General features: G+C 43.3%; 1 protein-coding gene across 2 annotated transcripts in view; it reads left to right on the top strand.

Moving 5' to 3' along the window:
• Window positions 1-19,889, top strand: part of ARHGEF3 (Rho guanine nucleotide exchange factor 3) — a 319,599-nt gene that overhangs the window by 97,617 nt on the left and 202,093 nt on the right. For both annotated transcript variants that reach the window (XM_055414115.2, XM_055414114.2), the window contains exon 3: window positions 6,120-6,186. In XM_055414115.2, the coding sequence (XP_055270090.1) occupies window positions 6,120-6,186 (67 nt within the window). The remainder of the gene's footprint in view (window positions 1-6,119; window positions 6,187-19,889) is intronic.

Genomic DNA, 19,889 nt, shown 5'->3' with positions numbered 1-19,889 from the left:
TTTGCCATGATTTATTCCTGTTTGTTGCTCTCTTTAGTTATATAATATTTCACCCATAAAGCAAAATATCAGCTATTATAATATCCACCTCTGTATTCCCATATAGATTGAATAAGCAGCAACATTTTGCCCTGTTGGCCTCAGAATTTTTATGTGAATAACGGAAACGTTCCATGCAGAGAGGAAGCCTTATGTGTGCTCCACCCAGCCACTCTCCCCTCTTCCTCCCCACAGGGAAGGAAGCTGCCTTCTGCAGTTGATACAGCCTGTTTAGTCTTACATCTCTACTACATGTGGCCATAAACAGGGGTTACTCAGTGCAGTCCTCAGTAGTATCATACCATATGGGTATCTCCTGTGACTTGAATTTTCATTCTTTTGTTTTTTTTTTTTAAGATTTTTCATTATTATATACTTCTATGTTGTCTTCCATTTGATAAGAATGAATATAGCTTCATTTAATCCATTTCCTTATTCACAGAATTTCAGCTGTCATACTTTTAATTCCAGTTGTTCAAACGTGTTGTCTCTCCTTCTTAACTCTGGACTCTCTTTTATCTTCTATGGAACGGCCTGTCTAAGATTGGAATGATCTGTTTTGAAAGTTTTGTAGAATTCATCGATATAACTGTGTGATCTGGTGCTTTCTTTCATTTTTTTCTTCTTGTTAGTTATTGAGGTTTTTCAGGTTTTGTATTTCTCCTTGAGATGTTTTTGATACGTTATATATTTTGAAGGAATGCATGTTTTCAGTTTTTAGATCTAACGGTGTCGAGTCGTTGTTCGCAGTCTTGCGTCATTAACTTGATGTTGTGTCTATGGTTCTGTGCCTCCATCCTTAATAGTTTTTGCAGTGTTCTCCATGCCCCCTTTTAACTTGATCAGTTTTGTCTGTTTGATTAATCTTTTCAAAGATCAGTTTTTTAGCTCCTGCACTTTGAACATGCTTTTCCTGGGGCCTGGCCTGCAGTTCCCTTTTCTCATCACCTGGCCGCGTCTTTCTTCTAGCTCTGCAAACCTTGATTGAGGCTCTTTGGCACTCCCTACCACCGCGCTCTCCACAGCACCCACCCCCCTCAGTTTTTGGTCTGGTTGCCCTTCTGCAAGCTCCGTGAAAGTAGAAGCTGGTCTGGTTCGTTCCCACAGTCTCTGTAACGTGTGGCGCTGTGTGGAGGTATAGTCGGTGCTCTGGGAGGAAAGGGAAAGAAGTTAATGAGAGTCTCTTATACATGAAGGGCTGCAGATTGATTCTGCAAGCAGGGAAGGCTCTCTTTCAGGGTGTATTCCCGAATGGATTGTTGTAAAGAGGATGTAACTGGTGCTGAGTGAGTGAAACAGCTGAGCAATCTGAGGTTCTGTCGTTCTTTTTTCCATAATTTATCAGGAAGTAAAAAGCTGGACTTGCAGCCATGGTGTGACTGGAATGAGGCTGAGCGTGAGTCAGTGAGCTACAGAAACATGTACCAAGTAGTATCTTTCTTCTTACATTTAAGAGAAGGACAGGCCAAAGTGATGAGAGGTCCATTTTGCAAACTCTTTCCAGTGAGCTTCTCCAGGAAGACTTGGGTCTTCACTGGGCTAAACACCTGCCAGTCCATCCTTGATTGTGTGCTCAAAACAGAAACTAAAAAGACATTTCAGTGAAAGAAATCACCACATCTTCAGTGGTCCAACCAGAAATACCTGGCTTTAGATTTTCCTTAGAAAGTATAGCTGTTTTCCTAGTAATTCTACAGCTTCTCATGGAGAGAGAGGTAAAACAAAAGAAAAGAAATTCAAGGAAAGTTTTGTTAGCAAGATGCTCTGGGCTGACAGTTAAGATATTAAAACATTTGCAACACATAAAACATGCTGGCAAAGGTGGTAATCTTTGAAAAGGAAGAGGGGAATGGGAAACTGGGAAATATCAGTAGAAAGGCAGGGCTCTTTTCACAGTTACATTATGTTCATATTTATGACCATGTTATTGTCACCTAACAAAATATTCATAGCACGTTAAAGCCTTTGTTTTATTTTACTTACATTACACAATTTGTCAGACTCAGTTGTAACTTTCATTGTCTCTCTGACAGGAGCCTTGCCAATGAAAATGGCAAGTGATACCTTCCTTACTGGTTATGTCAACTCAGTACTAATAACAGCAAGTTTGAACAGCTATTAAGTGTCAGATTCTCTGCTAAACATTTGTATAATACATTGTTAATTTTAAATCAACTATTTTTATTCCCTTTTTATAGCACATTAATTTTTCATTTTTATAAAAAGAGATTATTATCCCCACTTTCCAGATGAGAAGATGGAGGCTCAGGGGGAGTAGAAAGTAGGTGGCCTGGCTGAAGTCCTCCAACAAGAAAGGGAGGGAGGCACTCTTGGAACCCGGGGTCTGAACACCAGAGTTCGGCCCCCACAGTGCCGGCAGCAGCAGCAGCCGGACACCCAGGTGCTTGGGAGACGCTGTGGATACAGTCGCCATTCTCTGGTGGTGGGAGAGAGTCACGTTTGTTTGAGGTGGTGGGAAAACGCATTCTGTTTCTGACCCTGAGGCCTGTCAGTCCTGACCTTATTCTGATTCCAGCCGCGCACACTCCTGAGTCTGAGACCTTTCCCTCGATGCACCTTGACTCCGGACTTTTCACCCTCACCTTGGGCGTTTCTGTATCTACTGTGAGCTCTCCCTAGTGTGGAGAGTTTATCACTTGTCTTTCCTAAGATTGTAACCTCCTTCCAGCCAAGAATCTGTGCCTCCCGTCTCTGCAGTCTCCTTCCTGCCGCTCGCCCAGCCCTGGCTCACGTCACCCCCTCCCTCTGTGGAGGTGGAGGTGGAGGTGGGTGATCCCTGGTCAGCACTGCCCTCCTGGCATCCGTGGGTGGGCTGTGTTTCCTGACCGCGTGTGCACATGCCATGCACAGTCCCGGGTCACTTAGGGGCCTGAGGACCCCGTATGCTACAGAGAACCCCCCCGAGTAGCTTGGATCTGAGAAACCTGTAGAACCGAGAGCCGTTTCCCACCTTGGACTTTTGCTGACAGTGCAAAGAAGTTGCCGGTAAAACAAAAGAAACATACCCAGGACGGGTTGCCCCTTTTGTGGTGCCCGTCTGGCCTTGACTGGCTTCTGAGATGCTGTCCCTCATGCCTGCCAGTTCCCCTGGAAGGCTTCCTAAAGGAGCCTTCTCAGGAGAATGCCTTTTACTCCCCAAAGCCGTCCTTCGAGGCCACGTGGGTGGTAGTGTTTGGCTGGAGAGAAGGAAGCTATCAGGGGACTCTTGATGCCAGTTGAGATTGTTAAAAGGGACTGCAGCCAAGGTGAATGATCTGGAAGCCTGGCTCGTGGTGGAATGCAGGGGTTGGGGAAGCAGCATTTGGAGACAGCCGTCTTCTAGGTAGGTTTCCTGGCACTTTTCCCAGCCACCGGGGGTGTGATCGCATTGCCCGAGAGTTCCCTGGACTGATGGACTTGCTCTGATGTATCATCTTTGTCTGTGAGGCCTCTTAGTGTGAGGCCCCGCTAAACCGCTGCCCTCCCACCAGGAACGCCCAGGCTGCATTCTTCCAAACGCGTGGAAGACCTGTTTGAGAGGGGCTTCTCTCTGTTTGAGAGGGGCTACATCCCCTGAATCTGGAGTCCGACACATCTGGGTATGAATCCCACCTTGGCCACCTACCAGCTGTGTGACTACTGGGATCTCGTTTAACCTCTCTGGACCTCAGTTTATCCTGTCTGTTAAAATAGGATAATGGTAATATCCCCATTATGCCATAATTATGTGAACACATGATAAAAAGTTACCATTTTTGTATATGTAAATGTATATAAGGCCATACGTGTAAATGTATAAAATATGGTAATATGTAGTGCCAGTGTAATGTATTAACATTACAGTATAGCATAGCAGAAGAACCCATCTTCCTGTTATTCTAAGATTTAGATTATGTAGGCAGAATACTTAGAACAGTCCCTGGCACATCATGTAACTCTGTCACCGTTAATTATCATGACTGTCATTTTCTGTGGACTGCAGCGTGTGAAACAGGGACACACTGACTCAGAATGTTCTGGTATATGTTGTTGCTTTGGAAGCAGTGAAGCTCATCAGGTAATTAGGAGAGCAAAGCCCAATTATAACCTGGGAGGAGAGGGAACAGTAACCAGGGAGAAGTACTGTTCAATTCTAAGTTTGTTTTTGTGTGTCCTTTTTTTCTTTTTTTTTAAAGGGAGAAATGTCTCTTCAGAAGAGCTTAGACCAACATAGTACCTAATCAGAGAAGAGTATTAAATCTAAATAACCACCCACGTTTGCTCTGTTTGTCTTGAGGAGTTATTAGCCTGGGTTTCCATTGTATGCGTGGGTGAGGAGGAGGGTGAGGCAGAAGGGGGTTGGACGCAAAGATGTGTCAGGCGGGAGTTCCACCTGTTTCAGAGTTGTCCCAGCTCTGCTGTGGGCACTGGACTGACACCTGCTGAGAACTTAGCAGCGACAACCCTGGAGTCAGAGCCCTCCTCTCGTCTTGGCTGTGTGTGCTGAGTATTCTCTCTCCTGTTTTGCACATAAGAATGAAAGCTCAAGAGCTTAAACCTCGGGCTCAGGGTCACACAGCTAATAAAATGCTGTGGGATTTGAGATCACACACTTGAGACCAGAATCCTCATTTCACCTGTGTGATGAGCGTCAAGTCACTTAATATTTTTTTAGGTCCCTGTTTTCTTATTTACGAAATGCGTACAACAGTGAACCCCAGCTCCCGGTGGAGAGTAGCAGCAATAACGACTCAGCATATGCTGCTTTAAGTTCTCAGTGCCTGTCAGCTGCTGCTGTTATTATAATTACCTTGTGTTCTGTTTGTTTATGTCTTCTGCCTCATTCAAGGGGTGGACATGATGCGTTCTGGTATGGTAGAGCCAGTCCAGGTTTTTAATCAGGCCTGACATTCTGCAGAGCCTGTGCAGTGGTCACCACAAGCATCCTACCTTGCGTTCCTGCTCACTGTGGCAGGGAGGTCAAGGAAGAGGGGTGAGTATCATGTAAAAAACCAGCACCACCACCCTTCAGCACATCAGTGACTAACCCTCAGGGCAAGTCCAAGGTGGACCTCCTTCAGGGATGCTTTTCAGTGAATTGGCACTTCAAGCAAACACAGCATTTGACTATCCATATAGACAGATATAGCATTTTGTGGAGGAGTCATTTATCTGCTGCTGCTGCTGCTAAGTCACTTCAGTCATGTCCGACTCTGTGCGACCCCATAGACAGCAGCCCACCAGGCTCCCCATCCCGGGGATTTTCCAGGCAAGAACACTGGAGTGGGTTGCCATTTCCTTCTCCAGTGCACGAAAGTGAAAAGTGAAAGTGAAGTTGCTCAGTTGTGTCCGACGCTCCATAAAAATGTCACAATACATGTTCCTGTGGGTATGTTGCAGTCACAAAATTAAATTCACTTTACAAGACAGAAGTAAGGCATTCCTGGCGTGTCTGCAGCCTCCCAACCCCCTTCCCGCATCTTTCCTCTTTTGTACCGTATACCTGCCACTTGCGTGGACCCGACTTGAACCTGCCTCTATTGCATCTAAGGAGATTGATTCATAGGGAGAGATTAATAGGTAATGAAGCCAGTTCTGACGTGTTAGGCAGCGGCTGCTTAACAGTTGTCTTGTCAGTCGTCTCTTTAGAAGTCCAGGGAGCTCAAGTGTGGCCTGCGTGGAGGAGCAGGGACTCAGCGAGTGAGCAACAAGGGAGTGTTCCTGGCTGCACCCGAAGCTACAAACATCACCTGATGGCATCCCTTTGGGAGCCTTCCATTTGCAAAAAGTAAAGGCTGGAGTTTGCTCTGGCTCTATAATTGCATCCAGTGTAGATTTTCGATTTTCTTTTAAATTTTCTGTTTTTAAAGGTGAGGGATTGACTTTTCTCAGTGACTTTGGAGCTTTCCTCCCAGGGGTCTGGGAAGGAGTCTAGAGTGTTTGGCTGCTCAAGATTGCTGAGCTGTAGAAAACCCCAGCCACCTCACCCTGCCTGGACCATTTCTGCAAGCATCTGTCCTTCTAATGAAACTCCATCTGAAACTGGTGATTTCCTCTGAATAATGAGTGCATCTCTTTTTTTTTTTTCTGTCCTCTTCCAGGCCTAAACGGCAGCGGCAGAACAACTTTCCCATGTTTCCATCTCCTAAAGCCTGGAATTTCAGAGGGGTAAGTGTTTTCCCCAAACAATCCCACCCGTTACTTGTCCTCTTCTGGGTGCTGAGGTGGACTTTACTAGCCAGGTCTCCACCAAGCTTCTGTGCTTTACCACCTGGGGAAGTCATCTTTGCATCAGTGCCTGTGGTTTAATTAAAAAACTCCAAGTGGTTCAGTAAAGTACCCAATGATGTTTGCCTGCCCTGTAGGTGTTGGGTTACGGGAAGCATCTTATGAAGAAGCCAGGAGATGTCAAGGTTGATGAAGTGGCACTGTGGCTATTTTGGGGGAACAAGAAAGGTGCAGAGTGAAGGAAAAAGAAATCAGAAATATACTGTCTGTTCATATGTAGTTTTATGACTTTGCGGGGAGCTTTACTTTACAAAAGGAGAGAGGTCTGTAAGCTTTAAACATTAGATGCTGAAGGGAATCATGAAATTCTCCCAGCCACAAAGCTCTTGACCCTTAGAGGTATAGGGAGGGTCAGATTTAACCTTTACTTGATGTATAATTCTCTTCCTTTATGTAATAGTGATAATAATAGTAGTCAAAATGGCCCATCTGTGTGTCAAAATGAATTCTGTCTCTGGCTTCAGGAACAGGACTCGAGCCTGTGTAGAGTATGCTCTGAGCTCTGTATCACCAACAGGCCTTTGCATGCATTGTACCTTATGCCCCAAACAGTCTCCTGCTGCATGGCACCACACTCCTGCACACACTGGACTGGCCCACCCACTTAATCCATTGGGTCTAAGCTTTGACATCGCTTTCCATGGCAACGCATTGTGTCCGCCCTTAAATCTGACCTAGAGGCATCTCCTGTGGATCCCTGCAGTTCTTTTTCTCCTTGTTAAAAGATTGTTAGTTAACACGTAGTGACATTTAAGATTGGAAGCCCCAAGCATTGGAGACCTTATCACTCTCTCGTTACTGCATTATCCCTGGGCCTAGCACAGTGCCTAGAACATATATGCTTAATTAATGTGAATGAATAAGTGGGATGAATGAATGAATAAATCTCTTACGTATATTTGACACAAAATTCACTTCAGATTATGTTTCGGGTTCTTTAGTCTTTCAGCAGTGTTTTTACTGGTTCAGTTCATCTTTAATATCCTACATGCATCTCAGTCATTCTCCCCAAATGTCATTTTAAAAATATAAATCGTGGCTCTCTTTTAGCTAAGTTTTCAATATGCTTTTAACTGAATACAAAGAGAAACGTGTTGGCCTGTTAAGTAGATGTCTGTGTCTTACTGAGTTTAAGTCATGTACCTCCTCGGTTGGTTGTGGTTTTGTGAGCAAGACCCCCATTTCTCAAAGTGTGTTCAGTTGGATGGTCATAAACATTAAGTGAAAAAAAGGCTTGTGTGGTCCAACAGGCTTGGGACACCCTGAGAGCACCAAATTAAAGTGTTCACCACTGCAGGACTTCTCGGCGCCTTCACTGTGTTGATGTGCATGGAGACCATGTGAAGCAGAGCTGATGGAGTTTGTGTGGAGCATCCCAAAGTCATTGGCCATAAACCCTTTGTTGAAAAAATAGTTTGTACACACTTTGACATGGTTGACATCTGTAGTTGGTTTTGAACTAAAGAGAAGTTGAACTGTTTTGAAGGTGTTTATTTTCTCTCCCTCTCTACCTTCCCTCGACTGTACCACCCCCTTCCTTCTAATTCAACCTCTACTAGGGTTGAGGTCCATCTTGGATTTGCCTGGAACTGTCCTGGCTTTAGCACTGAAAGCCCCATGTCTTGAGAAACTTCAGTCCCGGGCGAGCTGGGACAACTTGATACCCCTACCTTTGGCTGAAACTTCTTCAACTGTTTGTCCTTGAAAAATGTTTCTTGAATTTTTAAGCTCAAGTCTGGTTTGTAGATCTTACTGATGAAAAGGGAACTGTTAGACACATACTTGGTTTAAGGGACGTTCTGTCTGTCACAGCCTTGCAGGGGTAACATTTAACACTAGTAATTTGCTGCAGGGGAGCAAGCAGACAACTGTTCCCTGGCTAATTAAAACCACATAGAAAACAGAATCTAATGCTTTGTTGACTTCAGTTTCCTATCAGCCCTCAGACTCTTAGCCAGCTCATAAGATTTTCCCCAATAGTTAAAAGTGTCGAAATGACTAGAGTCTATTTAGGTGGTCAGGTCAGTTGTGTTTATCTTGGTCTCTTGTCTTTGCTTTGATTCTTCTGGCCCCTGTGGCTTCCTGGTAAAGTTAGACAAACTGACCTCAAGACCACACCAGAGGGAGATGGTTTAGGGCCTGGCCAATTGCCAGATTCCTCTGTGGCCAAAGTTATCCCTCTGTCCCTTGGAGCATAATATTCCATGGCCTAGTGGGTGTGGAAGACAATCCAAGCCAGAGGGAACACCGTCACTCCCAGCTCTGTAAGCATAGTTACAGTAATTGGAACTAAAGAATGAGAAGCACCTAGAATGCCAGAAGGAAAACATGGGAGGCATTATCTAATTGATACATTTTCTATAATGAAATGTGACGCTCAGGCCTGCTAGACAGTTTTTTCTAGGGCAAAACATGTGTTCTACGAACTCTTCATTTTCTTCTTTATTTGGAAGGAAATGGTTTAGAACTTCTGTGATAGCAAATTTCCCATTTTTATATATGTGGCAGAGAAAAACATTAGACGCGTTTACATTTCCGTTCCTTTTCAGCTCATAAAGCAGAAGGAGCCTGTGTTACTTTCTCGTGTCCTGGACATGTATGGGGTTTGGAGATGGGGTGCGGGGAAGGGATGGTGAGAAGTGGATTGGAAAAGGCAAGAGGAGAAAGAACCACATGGCTCTAAATGAGAAATGAGATGGAGACATGTGAGGGCCAAAGAGGGAGCATGGGACAGGGTGCGAGGTAGGGAGAGGGAGTAGTCAGTGTCTTAAGAAACAGACATTTTGGGAAAAGAGAGATGTTTAAAAATGTCAGTAATCTTAAGGAAGATCTTGCTGAGTGAGTGTATGGTAACCGCCTCCTTGTCATTCCTTTGAGATCCACTGCAGATCTTGTGACTTCTTTTTTCTTTTTCTCAAGTTAATGGAAACAAGTCTTTATTAAGTAACTTTTAGTATCAGAAAAATAAAACTCTTATAATTCTCTTTACAGCCAATATATAATATTAGTGCTTTGGCCATCTTAAGTTAAAGGCCCTTTATCATAAAATATACGGTTTTAAACTTTACTCAAATTGAATTTATAATCCCTTTGACTTCCCTACATATACATAACAAAAGAGTGTAGTAAAATTAGCAAATACTAAACTATATTGATAATTTATCATTCTTAGTTTGTGGTTTTTAGAAACAGTACATGCACCTAATATATGTTGATTCCTTGGCTTATTAGTTGCAGTGTACATTGCAACGAAATACAAAATACATGCTTGGTGAACATTTGTTTGACTTCTTAAAGCCTTAGGAATTGCATTTGTGGTTTTCTCTTTTTGGCTGGAGTTTTTGGCCGCCAAGAGCCTCAGGAAGGGCTGGTGACACCTGGATGATACATCTTTTCTATGTACCAAGCGGTTCAGTCCTTTCATGAGTTACTGCTGCTAATTGTTGGCTGTGTCCTTTGATTCCCATGCTCATCTAAGGAGACAGAGGCCCTGGGTGTTACAACCCATGGAATTTCTCTACCCTTCCTGGTTGGGGTGGTGCTGTGCCGTCTCTCACCAGAACATGAATGCTACAGACATGTTCATGGAGAGAAGCCAAGAGGATGGTTGTGGTTGGGACAGTTATGGTAGGAAAATCACAAGTGAGACCAGAACAGGATGGGGAGAATAAGAAGCAGGACCCTCAGAGAGGTGGGACCCTGTGTCAGCTCCTCTGGATCTGGTTCAGTTCAGTTTAGTTCAGTTGCTTAGTTGTGTCCGACTCTCTGAGACCCCATGGACTGCAACATGCTAGGCTTCCCTGATCATCACCAACTCCCAGAGCCTACTCAAACTCATGTCCATCATGTTGATGATGCCATCCAACCATCTCATCCTCTGTCGTCCCCTTCTCCTCCTGCTTTCAATCTTTCCCAGCATCAGGGTCTTTTCCAATGAGTTGGTTCTTCGCATCAGATGGCCAAAGTATTAGAGTTTCAGCTTCAGCATCAGTCCTTCCAATGAATATTCAGGACTTATTTCCTTTAGAATTGACTGGTTGGATCTTCTTGCAGTCTAAGGGACTCTCGAGTCTTCTCCAACACCACAGTTCAAAAGCAATAGAATGGGAAAGACTAGAGATCTCTTCAAGAAAATTAGCAATACCAAGGGAACATTTCATGCAAAGATGAGCACAATAAAGCGCAGAAATGGTATGGACCTAACAGAAGCAGAAGAGATTAAAAAGAGGTGGCAAGAGTAAACAGAATAACTATACAAAAAAGATCTTCATGACCCAGATAACCATGATGGTATGGTCACTCACTTAGAGCCAGACATCCTGGAATGCAAAGTCGAGTGGGTCTTAGGAAGCATCATTACGAACAGAGCTAGTGGAGATGATGGAATTCCAGCTGAGCTATTTCAAATCCTAAAAGACGATGCCGTGAAAGTGCTGGACTCAATATGTCAGCAAATCTGGAAATCTCAGCAGTGGCCACAGGACTGGAAAAGGTCAGTTTTCATTCCAATCCCAAAGAAAGGCAGTGCCAAAGAATGTTCAAACTACCACACAATTGCTCTTATCTCACATGCTAGCAAAATAATGCTCAAAATTCTCCAAGTCACCTTCAACAGTACATGAATCGTGAACTTCCAGATGGTCAAGCTGGATTTAGAAAAGGCAGAGGAACCAGAGATCAAATTGCCAACATCTACTGAATCATATAAAGAGTAAGAGAGTTCCAGAAAAACATCTACTTTTGCTTTATTGACTACGCCAAAGCCTTCGACTGTGTGGATCACCACAAACTGTGGAAAATTCTTAAAGAGATGGGAATACCACACCACCTGACCTGCCTCCTGAGAAATCTGTATGCAGGTCAAGAAGTGACAGAACTGGACATGGAACAACAGACTGGTTCCAAATGGGGAAAGGAGTACGTCAAGGTTGTATATTGTCACCTTGCTTATTTAACTCATATGCAGAGTACATCATGAGGAACGCTGGGCTGAATGAAGCACAAGCTGCAATCAAGATTTCTGGGAGAAATATCAATAACCTCAGATATGCAGATGACACCACCCTTATGGCAGAAAGTGAAGAAGAACTAAAGAGCGTCTTGATGAAAGTGAAAGAGGAGAGTGAAAAAGTTGGCTTAAAGCTCAACATTCAGAAAACTAAGATCATGGCATCCAGTCCTATCACTTCATGGCAAATAGATGGGGGAACAATGGAAACAGTGACAGACTTTATTTTTGGGGCTCCAAAATCACAGTAGATGGTGACTGCAGCCATGAAATCAAAAGACGCTTGCTCCTTGGAAGAAAAACTATGACCAAATTATATAGCACATTAAACAGCAGAGAATTACTGTACCCAAAAAAGGTCCATCTATTCAAAGCTATGGTTTTTCCAGTAGTTATGTATGGGTGTGTGAGTTGGACTGTAAAGAAAGCTGAGCACCAAAGGATTGATGCTTTTGAGCTGGATATAGTTGGGGCAATGTAAAGTTCAGAATTCTGACCCTTTATTGTGAGAATATTCGCTGCAGCTCCTCCAGTACGCTGAGACAGAGAGTCACAGAGACAAAGTTAGGAAGGAAACTCATCCTAGAAGTGTGAAAATCTCTGGACCGCAACACTTGGCATTGCCTGTAGTTAACTTGAAAATATTTAACAAGACCTACTATGTATGAGACATTGTTTTAGGTGCTAGGTCTGAGATTTGAATGAAATAGCAACTAAATTTCAGGGCCATACTGGTCTTGTCTCGTTCTCCAGTGCTTGGCCTTTATACTTGTCTAAACCATTTGGTAAAGTGAAGTCGCTCAGTCGTGTCCAACTCTTTGCAACCCTGTGGACTGTAACCCACCAGGCTCCTCCGTCCATGGGATTCTCCAGGCAAGAATACTGGAGTGGGTTACCATTTGGTAAGAAATGTCTAAACTCTGAGGCTTTGGAAGGGACTTTGAACGTTATGTGTGTGTGCCTGTGTGTGCTCAGTTGCTAAATCCTGTCCAATTCTTTTGCAACCCCATGGACTGTAGCCTGCCAGTCTCCTCTGTCCATGGGATTTCCCAGGCAAGATTACTGGAGTGGGTTGCCATTTCCTTCTACAGGGCACCTTCACGGCCCGGGGATTGAAACTGTGATTCCTGTGTGTCCTGCGTTAGCAGGCGGATTCTTTACCACTGCAACCACCAGGGAAGCCCTAAACGTCGTACCCCCAAACCTTTTCGTTTTCAGTAGAGGAAAATAAGGTGTAGTCTATTAGTCAGGACTCTTCTGGCTGCTAGTGATAGAAACACAATTACAACAAGTTCAAGTGGAAAAAGAAATTGATTGGTTCATGTAACTGAGGGAAACTGATGGATAGGCTTCAGGGACAGCTGTATCCAGGTATACTCTCTCAGCTTTGTTACTTTTGAGGTTTTGGTTCTCCTATTGCACGTGAACTGTTTTGGAAGGAGGAGATGACCACAAATAGCCACACGTTTCCAGGCAAAAGGGAGTTTTTGATTCCAGAATCCTGATGTGAAATCCCAGCATAGGACTCTGATTGCCCTGGTTCCACTCACATAGTTATACCTTGGCCAATGACTGTGATGAAGGGCATTGGACAGACCTTGGTCATGTGCTCCTCTGAGGGAGCTGGATTGACAGAGTTTCATGATTGGCAGTTCTACTGGAGCCATTGAAAGTGGGGAAGGGACATTCGCTCCAAAGAAGAGGTTGCTGTTGTTAATAAAAGGTTAAAGAGCATTCATTCAACAGCAAAGACACAAAATTGAATAAGACACAGTCTTCGTCTCATGTACCTTAACATCTAGTAGATGTTAATAATAACAAATTATTTTACCATGGCAGAATGTCAGAGTAGGAGACATATGACAGAGCTGCTTAACAGGGATTGACAACAAAAGGTCACTAGACCAGATAGTAAACACTCATATTTTCAAATGATCGCTTTGTTGCATGGCATGGGTAACACGCGGCTATCCGTGCCTGCAGCCCCTGGCACTGTTGGAGGTGAGTTGGGAATCCATCTTGGTGTGGGAGGTCCAGATATTTGAGGGGTCACTGGATGCCTGAAATTTAGTGCAGGGTTTGGGAAGTATGTTGTATGTTTTAGGGCAAAGGTCTTCATTTATTTTTAGCCACACTTTCAGAGTTCTGTGGTCCATGTATCTATGGCTATAGTTCTGATGGCAGAAAGTACAGTTAGGTATGTGAGACATTTGTGAAAAGATTGATTTGAAGGCCTTTCAAAACCAGTAGAGGTTTATTCATCTTGCCGGGGTTGAAAATGGCTCTTACCGGCCTTTGAAAGGGATGCCTGTTACATAGGCTTGCTGGCCCATTGTCAGCCCCTTCCCTCCAGCCTGCCCCTGACTTCTTCCTGCATGGACTTTGGGCCTTCTCTCCCACACCCCGAGCATCTGCAGTTGCCTGTTCATCTTCTCTCTTTTTTGTCACTTTCTGAGTACATTCCTGGCGCAGTTAATGCTATTTTAACTAATAACCTCCTACTCCAAGGAAGAGTTAGGTACCGTCACCGAAGAGAGTCCAGTTTCTAGACAGACAGGAAATAACGCTGGTGAGGCTCAAAGCCAAGAGAATTAGGAGTAGAGTCACATCTCCAGGCAATAGGTCCTGTGCCTGCTCCAGGAGGCCTGACCCACCCCCAGGCCCCATGTTTGGAAGGAAGTTGGCAAACCCTAGGTGAATGTTTCTTGAAGATCAGGCTGAAATGCTGCAAAATTCACAACTCATTAGATTGACAGAGTCTCTAATACTCAAAACTCACCTCGGCCCTTTAGCGTTTACTGTGGCCTCACCTCCTTTTTGCCAAAGAAGGTGGCGTGGCTTTTTCCTCTCCCGCAGCCTCAGTTTGTGCATTTATCTGCATTATTTAACATCAGCTCCAAGCAAGGCTGTGGCAGTGCTGCGTGGCAGGTAGAACCTGTCCCGTTTCAAATATGAGGAAACTGAGCGCACATCTGCTCGCCGCCTGGAGTCACGGCCACGGTAAGTGGCAGCACCAGCTTGTTAGCCTGGGAGATGGGCTTTCCCCAGGCAGTGGGAGCCTATCGCCTTTCTGAAACAAAGCTGGTTACACATACCTTGATTTCAGAGAAAGTTAGGCATGACCATCTTTTTTAACAGTGCTAGAAACAAGGGACGATTCTGTGGTAAACTTTTCATCACTTCAGATCCTTTTTAGTTCCCTTCTGCTCCCTTGAGCTTTTTTGTTTCTGTTTATTTTTTTGTTGAAGTATGTGTGTGCTAAGTCGCTCAGTCATGTCTGTCTCTGCACGACCCCATGGACTGTAGCCCATCAGGCTCCTCTGCCCGTGGGATTCTCTAGGCAAGAATACTGGAGTGGGCTGCCATGCCCTTCTCCAGGGGATCTTCCTGACCCAGGGATTCAACCTGTGTCTCTTATGTCTCCCGCATTGGCAGATGGGTTCTTTACCACTAACTCCACCTGGGAAGCCCAAAGTGTTGAAGTATAATTGATTACAATATTGTGTTAGTTTCAGGTGTATAGCAAAGTGATTCAGTTTTATATATATATATATATATATATGTATATAATTTTTATATTTTTTCTATTGTAGGTTATTACAAGATGTTGAATATATCTCCCGGTGCTTATAACAGTAAATCCTCATTGCTTATCTACTTTATGTAGTATGTATCTTTTTATCCCATATTTCTAATTTATCCCTGCCTGCCTCTCTTTCCCCTTTGATAACCATAAGTTTGTTTTGTATGTTTGTGAGTCTGTTTCTGTTTTGTATATATATTCATTTGTATTATTTTTTAGATTTCACACATAAGTGATATCATATATATCGTTCTCTGACATTTCAGTAAATACAGTATTCTCTAGATCCATTCGTAATGCTGGAAATGGCAATATTTTATTCATTTTAATGACTGAGTAGTATTCCTGTGTGTGTGTCTGTTCAGTTTTATGTATAAAACTGAGTTACTGTACACCTGAACTAACACAATATTGTAACGAACTATACACACACACACACATATATATACATATCTCACAGCTTCTTAAGCCAGTTGTCTGTTGATGTGTGCTTGGGTTGTTTCAATGTCTTGTCTATTGTAAAAAGTGCTGCTATGAACATTGGGGTACATGTATCTTTTCAAACAAGAGTTTTTGTCTTTTCTGGCGTGGAGTTGCTGAATTATGCGATAGCTCTATTTTTTGTTTTATAAGAAATCTCTATCCTGTTTCTCATAGTGGGTGCACCAGTTTACGTTCCCACAATAGTATGGAAAGTTCCCTTTTCTCCATATTTTCTCCAGCATTTAGTGTTCGCAGTCTTACTGATGATGGCCATCCTGACCAGTGTAAGGTGATCCCTCATTGTAGTTTTGATTTGCATTTCTCTGGTAACTAGTGATGCTGAGCATCTTTTCATGTGCTTTTTGGCCATCTGTGTGTCTTCTTTGGAGAAATGTCTATTTCGATCTTTGGCCCATTTTTTATTGAGTTGTTTATTTTTTTGATATTGAGTTGTATGAGATGCTTGTATATTTTGGAAATTAAGCCTTTGTTGTTCACACTGTTTGTAAATATTTTCTCCCATTCCATAGGTTATCTTTTTGTTTTACTGATGGTTTCCTTTGCTGTGCAAAACCTTGTAAGTTTGATCATGTCCCATTTGTTTATTTTTGCTTTCATTTCTATTGCCTTGGGAGCCTGATCTAAGAAAATATTGCTATGATTTATATCAGGGAATGCTTTGCCTATGTTCTCTTCTAGGAGTTTTATGGTGTCATGACTTATATTTAGGTCTTTAAACCATTTTGAGTTTATAATAGGTGCCTTTTGATGTGAGGTGCCCCTTCAAAACGAAAAACTGTCTCTCATTTCCGCTTAGTCTTGTCTCATTTCCCTTCAGACAGTGGAGAAGCCACCCTGTGAAAGATGCCGACACCTGTGAGGAAAAGCCCATGTCATCTTCAGTGTGCTGACACCAAAAATATGCCAGGCACATGAAAGCTCATTTTTAGACTCAAAAGTGGTTTCTTTTTTTGGCCATATGTGAGGTCTGTGGGGACACAGTGGCTTGTGTACCAGCTGTGCAAGTTCTGAACTTCTGAGACAGAATTTACAGATGCCTTTGTTTATTCTAGGAAGCTGTCAACTCAGTTATTCCCTTTTTGTTCCAGAATTATACAAGGTAAAAGATGTGTTTGACTGTGTGCGAGTGATAGAATGCGACTCAAATTAGCTTAAACAAGGACAGTTTAAAAAATCATAGAGGTCTCCAGATATTTCATGGAATGCAGCAGGATCTCAGAAGTCCCTGGAAACAGCACCTGAAGCCCATGAGGGTTCCCAAACCCTCTGTTGCTTGCTGCATTTTCTCTGCAGACTGACTTCCTCCATACTGTGGAAATGCAGCCATCTGCAGAGTGACAGCTTTTTCTCTCTCAGAGCCAAAATTACTGGTGGGGAACATTTTGATTGGTTCAGCCTGGGTCAGGTGGATACTCCAAGACCAATCAGCAGTGGCCACAGTGTGGAGTTCTGCTCTACTGGCTCCTGTGGTAACCATAGTAACATGGGAGTGAAGGGGCAGTTTGCATAGGGAGGAGAGAGGCACTGGGCAGATACAAACAGTTCTTGTCTACAGCAGTCTTCCCCATCTCTCATCCCACAGTAAAGGGTAGTCATCCTGATGCCCAGGGTCTGACTGTCAAATAAACAAAACTTCTAACCCCTTTTTTGCCATGTTGTCTAGAAGTCCTTTTGGTTATTGGTATTTTTTTTTCAATCCTCAAAATCTGAACTGGGAGCAAGAATAAACTGCTCATAAGACATAAGGCATAGTAGTCCTCTGGATTAATTAAAATAATAGCAGATCCTGGATAATTGCATTCTGAAATGGCTATTATTAATTCTGTTACCATTGGGTAATATTGGAGCTTAGGGGTTTTAGTTTTATTTTATTTTTTAAAAATATTATTGAAGTATTATAGATTTACAATGTGTTCATTTCTGCTGCACAGCAAAGTGATTCAGCTATATATATATATATCCTTTTTCATATTGTTTCCCATTGTGGTTTATCACAGGATATTGATTTACAGTTCCCTGCACTATATGGTCGGACTTTGTTGTTTGTCCACTCTGTATATAATAGTTTGCAGCTGCTAATCTCAAACTACCAGTGCTTCCTTCCCCGTTGCCCGTTCTTTGGCAGTCACAGAACTGTTCTCTATGTCTGTAAGCCAGAAATGTTTCTATGTTCAGTTCTGTTGCATTTTAGGTTCCATATACAAGTGATATCATATGGTATTTATTTTTCTCTTTCTGACTTACTTCACTTAGTATGATAATCTCTAGGGCCATCCATGTTGCTGCAAATGGCATTATTTTGTTATTTTCATGACCGAATAAGATTCCGGGATTGGGGGTGGGAGGAGACGGGGACGACAGAGAATGAGATGGCTGGATGGCATCACCGACTCGATGGACATGAGTTTGACTGAACTCCGGGAGTTGGTGATGGACAGGGAGGCCTGGCGTGCTGTGATTCATGGGGTCACAAAGAGTCGGACACGACTGAGCGACTGAACTGAAGAGTCGGACACGACTGAGCGACTGAACTGAACTGAAGATTCCGTTGTATATATATACCACATTTTCTCTATCTGTTCATCTGTTGATGAACATTTCTCTTGTTTCCATGTCTTGGCTATTATAAATAGTGCTGCTATGAATGTAGGGGTGAATATGTATTTTCAAATTAGAGTTTTATCAGAGTATGTGCCCAGGAGTGGGACTGGTAAATCATATGGCAACTCTATTTTTAGTTTCTTGAGGAACCTGCATGCTGTTTTCCTTAGTGGCTACACCAATTTACATTCCCACCAACAGTGTAGAAGGGTTCCATTTCCCCATACCCTCTCTAGCACTTATTATTTGCAGGCTTTTTAATGATGGCCATTCTGACTATGGTACTTCATTGTAGTTTTGATTTGCATTTATCTAATAATTAGCGGCGTTGAGCATCTTTCAAAATGCTCGTTGGCCATCCATATGTCTTCTTTGGAGAAATGTCTATTTAGGTCTTCTAGTCAGGGGTTTTCAGAGAAGGCAACGGCAACCCACTCCAGAACTCTTGCCTGGAAAATCCCATGGACGGAGGAGCCTGGTAGGCTGCAGTCCATGGGGTCGCAGAGAGTCGGACACGACTGAGCAACTTCAATTTCACTTTTCACTTTTTACTTTCATGCTTGGGGGAAGGAAATGGCGGCCCACTCCAGTGTTCTTGCCTGGAGAATCCCAGGGGCGGCAGAGCCTGGTGAGCTGCCGCCTGTGGGGTCGCACAGAGTCGGACACGACTGAAGTGACTTAGCAGCGGCAGCAGCAGCAATCAGAGGTTTTAAATAGAAGGTGGCCCAAGAAAAAGTCTCAGTATTTATTTGTATGTTGCATTTATGACTTTTCATGGATGTTTTTATTTTTTGTTCCAGTCAAATTTAGCATTTATTATGCAAACAATATCATGACAGTGATCTCATCACTTTCGAAAGGCCATAATGCTCTTTGAAGGCATGGGAGGGGATGGTGATGTTGAGAACTGAGGGGATGCACCAATTTGGAAAATTGATTTTCTGAATCTGAACCTTTCCCTTCATGTTTTCTTTTTCCCTCCATGATAGATTTTACATTCTGTTTCCTGCTCACTTCAAAAGCTGGGGATGGGAGTTGAAGCCTCACTTTTCTTCTTTCCCATCATCTTCCTCTTCAAAGTAGCGTGGTACATTTAATGGATTGGACGACGTTTAACTCATTGTGACTTTAAATAGTGCCTTCTTCTTTTCTTTTTCATTTTTGTCTGCAAAGTTTGGCATGTGGGATCTTTGTTCCTTCACCAGGGATTGAAATTGAGCCCCTTGCGTTGGAAGCATGGAGTCTTAACCACTGGACCGCCAGGGAATGCCCCTGGCGTTCTTTAAATGCTCAAATCACATTGTCTGTTTAAAGCAGTTGAAACAGAGAAGCATGGTAGGGAAACAGAGTAAGTTAACTCCCAGCAGAGCGGATGCAGATGGGAAGAAAGGGTCCCACCAGTATCCTGGGGTTCACAATGCCGGTGTGTCCCCTCTCTCTCCACTGCATTGGCCTTTCTCTCTGACATGGTTGCAGGACCAGAGTTGAAGTGCAGGCAGGAGGTCTACAGACTGAAGATGCCCTGGGCCGCTGACACACACTTGCTTTATCATAAAAACTCAGAGACAAACATAACTGGTCAGCAGTAGCAGCTTGCCAATTAGCTAGGTGAACAGCTGGCTAATTTCTATTTCATTTGTGTTTCTTGGGCAGAAGGGATGTGGGGTCAGGATGGAGTGTTTCCAGGGGGCAGCCAGACTAAGACCTCGTGTATTTTAAGTGCTCATATGTATTCAGTGCCTCTATGCAGTTAGTACCTCAGAAGTCTCACACATATTTAGTGCAAAACAGACATTCAGTGACCAGGTGCCTCATGAATAATTGGGATCTTTTGCTCCTTTCACCGTTTCATATCTTTGTTTACCACACATTCTACTTAGTGACCAC

This window comes from Moschus berezovskii, chromosome 24 (genome assembly GCF_049115385.1).
Source record: "Moschus berezovskii isolate FMDL1 chromosome 24, NW_MosBer_1.0, whole genome shotgun sequence".
Taxonomy (NCBI): Eukaryota; Metazoa; Chordata; class Mammalia; order Artiodactyla; family Moschidae; genus Moschus; species Moschus berezovskii.
The sequence above is the reverse complement of the archived record's forward strand: the minus strand, read 5'-3'. Positions and strand labels throughout refer to the sequence as shown.